Source organism: Primulina huaijiensis, chromosome 14, assembly GCF_012295235.1.
Source record: "Primulina huaijiensis isolate GDHJ02 chromosome 14, ASM1229523v2, whole genome shotgun sequence".
NCBI lineage: Eukaryota > Viridiplantae > Streptophyta > Magnoliopsida > Lamiales > Gesneriaceae > Primulina > Primulina huaijiensis.
The window spans coordinates 3,831,419-3,835,876 of record NC_133319.1 but is presented as its reverse complement, the minus strand read 5'-3'; the positions used below and the strand labels follow the sequence as shown (position 1 = coordinate 3,835,876).

Genomic DNA, 4,458 nt, shown 5'->3' with positions numbered 1-4,458 from the left:
CTACGCCGAGACACCCTCTCGGCCCCCTTCTAACGGTCGTATTCGTGATTTCAGGTTCAGGGTAATTTCGAAACCTGCAACTGGACTAGTGACACTTGCTGGAATCAGACTCTATATTTCTGGTGACTATTAGTTAGAATATGTAAACTGCGAAGAAAGTATATGAGAATAATGACATTTATTAAGAAATAATTAAAAAAAAAAAAAAGCAACGTATTTTTCCATCTCCAAACCGCTAACTAAAGTTGCCAACATGACATATTATATTTAATAATAATAATAATAATAATAATAAGAAAGGTTAGAAGCGTTGACCGGTTAAGCTTTGGCGACTGATTTCTGGTCGTTGTCCAAAGCAGAGAGTGATACACGATTCTGCCCTTTCCTTTCTTTCTTTCTTCTGTTTATTTATTTTATGTGTACATTCATTTATGCATAGAAAGGTTATATTAATATCTATAAACTAATTATATTCTATGATTTTGCTATAAACGTATATATTTATATAGATGGTAGTTGCAGTTATATCTTTGGTATTGAAGCCTCTCTTCTCCCTCCAACTTATATGTTACTCAGCCGCCATAGCTCATAAACTCGCGCAGTTCTTTGTCCAAGAAGGTTATAAACTTTTCTCTGCGTTTCATTTGTTTGTTTTCCCTTTTTTTCCCAATATCTAAGACTTTTCAGCTCCCTATTTTTGGTTGGACTTTGTGCTAAGATACGTTTTTGGGTGATTTTCTTGAGCTCTGTTTCTTTCCTTTTCATCACCCTCTTCTCTTCTTCCTCAAACAGAGGGGATTCTATAACAAGGCTGAGTTTTAATCTTGAACTCGAACCCATGAAGGAATAAATTCGTACTTGTAACCTGTAAAGGCAGCCTTGTTTCTGTCTGTGATGATCAGTTTGTGCTGTTTTCTGATTGAACGAGTAAAGTTTTGTTTAGAAAATTAAGGTTTTCTTTTCATAGTCAAATTTTCACACATCATGGTTTGAAGGATAAAGATAAAAACAATTCCTGGTAAATGTTTTTCCTATGATCCGTGAGAACAAGTCAGATTTGTGGTTTAAAAAATATTAACTAATATGTTTGTGGAATGTTTATTTAACCAGGTTGGGTTGAACGAGTTAAAACAGTTGAAAACCCCCCAAGTTTTTAGGAAGGAGGATTCGTAACATGGGGAGGCATTTCTGGACGAAGCACATAGGCGACGAACATGATCATAAGCAGCCAGGTTGCATTTCCGGATTCATCAACGTTCTCTACTATCATCATTGGCATTCTAACACCAGGAAGATGATCCACCATAACAAATATGCAGGCCAAACAGGTATAGATCAAAAGCAGTCATACGAGAAACTTATTGTTTTGCATAAGTTAGCTCATTTTGTAGGCCTGGGCTTCAATTTCCCTCTTGGAGATAGCTTTAACATTTTGTGGTTGTACACTGTTGTATCATGTTAAAACCATTGCAATGTTTCTAACATGTGAGAATGAATATTATAGTTAATGAAAAGTAATGGTTGACTGTAACAATGCAAATTAGTCAAATATTTCAGATTTATAACAGTGTAGCTGCCATCTTTTATTTGTTGTGCCACATAAAATAACAACATGAGAGTAATGAAAACAAGTGTTGCTCATCAACAATTAACAGTTTTTTAGTAGAAGTTTACGAGCTCAGATTATCGCACATTTTTTATTGGTTTTATGTGTTTGTAGGCGATTGGAGTCCCAAAGCGAACTTGCTTGCTCACGATTCTTGTGAAGCTGAAAAGATATTGGATGAAAAACAGAGTCCATTTCTTGTAAGTTCTCGTGTTTGTTAACTTGTAACAATGTTAATTTCCCAACAGTTTGGCTGAACCAGAGACTGATGTTTATATCCATTTGTTTGATCAGAAAATGAAAAGAGCTCGTGGAAACAACAAACGATCTCTCAAATCACGCATAAAAGCATTGATTGCGGAAGAGATATATAAGGAAAGCAACGATGCACAAGGCAAAGAAGGTTTCTTGTTCAAATCTAGATTACAGAGAACTTATTCCATACACCATCTGGAGTCTCTTGATGATAGCATCAGTAAAATCTGCACAGACTGGAAAAATCCGATCATTTTCATTCCCAGTAAAGTAGAGAACTCTGCCCCTCGATCAGTGGATATGAGTCATTTGACTCAGACCCAGAATGAGGCAAGTGGCGGAGAATCCAACATCTTTAGCGCTGCTAACATTGGATCGTCAGAGAAGATTGATTTCTTGGACATGCTCAAGATCGACAAGGAGTTGTTTGCAAGAAATTTGCAAGTTTCTGATGAAAGAGTCACTCGTTTCTCCCATAATGGTCTCGCTTCGAATGAAAAATTAAAGTTCAGCAAATCGAGATCTTTCCCTGATCTTAATTTTTCGCAGAGACTAAAGTTCAAGCCTAGTAAACTTGCAGACAAGCAGAAGGAAACTTGGTCATTCCCTAAAGGGCAAAAATTGCAAGCTGTTAGTCAAGAACAAAAATTAGCACTTTCGGAAGAAAAAGATCGAGATTCACTGATGAAAGGGGAAATACAACAAGGAAACGAATGGATGGCACCTTCAGATATTGCAAAAGGCGTTGTTGATATAAGGGAAGAAACTACTATGGGCAGAGTTGGTGAAAATACTACGAGGAACTATTCCCACAGCAGAAGTTCTTCTCTAAATGAATCACTAGATAAATATGCTCGGTTGTTCGAGAACAGTTATGGAACAGAAGCCAAGTTGAATCTGTCTAGGAGCTTGAGGTTAACTAACGAAAATGACCATGCTTCGATGTATTTAAGAAGGATACGCTCCCGCTCCCTGTCAAATGCTTATTCTTTTTATTCGAATTTAAATCTCGGGGTAGCTGGTGATGATGCTTTTCGAAATGACTCATTTGTAATAGAAAAAGATGATAGTTTTCGTCAAGATGTTGTGGAACACGAAGAAAACGTAGTCAGACTAGTTTCAAGCGATTCAGAGAAGGAGCCACTGGATTTGATTGAGACAGTCGAATGCAAAACAGAATCAGTGGATGATATGCAAAAGATGGACCATGATTCGGGCTTAAATTTGAATGCTATTGATGAAAGTGGTGAAAAAAAGGAAGATTTCGAAGAGGAAGCGCGAAAACCGACAAGCGTCGATTTCATTTGTGTGCAGGAGAGTATCAATGACTCTGATCCTTGCTCGATTCCAGACTCGTATACCATTTCACAAGAAAAATTATCTGGTTCCGAACAGCTTAAAATTTCTGAAGGTATTGTTCAGATATTATCTCGTTTTCGTGAAAAGCTATACCCTAATCATTAAATTTTCCATATGATCTACTTGATCTAATCTTACATTAGACTCGATATAGAAGTGGTTTTAATTGAGATTTATTTTTTAATGAACAGACAAGTTTGTTGAAAGTGTTGGGCACGCTACGGACTCAGGTTATGTGAGGCTCATTCTTGATCAATCTGGCATAGCAAAAGACGCATCTGAAAGAGCGTGGCACGCATCAGACCAGCCACTAAGCCCACAAATACTCGAGGACGTGGAAGCTTGCTGGCCACATGAGCACGATCATTTAACCAGTTGGCAAGATTTCTGCAGCTCATGTTGGCAGCATCAGATGCTCTTTGATTTGGTTAATGAAACGTTAGTTGAAACATATGATGTTTCCCTCCCATATTATCCTAAACCGTTGTCGTCGAGTTGCCATGTTCGACCATTTCCAGCAGGAAACCATATAGTCGAGGAGGTGAGCAAGAGCATAGGCAAATTACTGAATCTGAGGACGGATGAGAAGCAATCGTTGGATTGTCTTATGGTTTGCGACTTGAAAGATGACTGTAGGTGGATGAATCTTCAGTTCGAGAGCGAGTGTATTGGTCTTGAACTGGAGGACATGATTCTTGATGACCTTGTGGAAGAACTTGTGTGTTTTTGAGTTTTGAACTCGAAGGAAGGCAAAGAACATGTTCATGTATATTAGTTAGAAAGTATTATATTTCTTTCTTTTTATTTAACCAAAAATGTTGAAAATTTGCTTGCTAGAGAATAATAGATAGTTTAGTTTACAAGAAATTTTGTTCTATATTCTTTTGGTGTACATAATAATATCACGATCTTCTGTATTTTTTATAATTACAGCATATCATATTCATCTTCTTAATTTTCACTCCTATTTCGATCCTTCTTATATAATTATCATAAATATTTTCTTCTGTTTAAATGCATTATTTATTTTTAATTGATACTATATTTATAAGCGTTTTGTATATTCAAAGAATCAATTATTTTGTGCAAGTGCACTGTATGTACGTATGAAATAAGGAAAACTGGATTTTTTTCTTAATGTATTTATTTCTTTGTGAATTTGGTCATGACAAAAACTTGTGTTAGACGGTTTCACGGGTCGTATTTTGTGAGACGGATCTCTTATTTGGGTCATCCAT

The 4,458-nt window shown here is 36.5% G+C and overlaps 1 protein-coding gene across 3 annotated transcripts; it reads left to right on the top strand.

Annotated features, from left to right (window-relative positions):
* Positions 1-405: 405 nt before the first annotated feature.
* Positions 406-4,146, top strand: LOC140957723 (uncharacterized). Of its 3 annotated transcripts, none has more exons than XM_073415082.1 (5): positions 406-618; positions 1,111-1,328; positions 1,721-1,806; positions 1,901-3,272; positions 3,412-4,146. In XM_073415082.1, exons 2-5 carry the CDS (start codon positions 1,175-1,177, stop codon positions 3,948-3,950), a joined length of 2,151 nt encoding a protein of 716 aa, XP_073271183.1. In that variant the 5' UTR covers positions 406-618; positions 1,111-1,174; the 3' UTR covers positions 3,951-4,146. The 3 variants fall into 3 exon arrangements, with proteins under 3 accessions (XP_073271183.1, XP_073271185.1, XP_073271184.1); XM_073415084.1 differs by lacking the exon at positions 406-618 and adding an exon at positions 651-867; XM_073415083.1 differs by lacking the exon at positions 406-618 and adding an exon at positions 879-1,018.
* Positions 4,147-4,458: the final 312 nt, after the last annotated feature.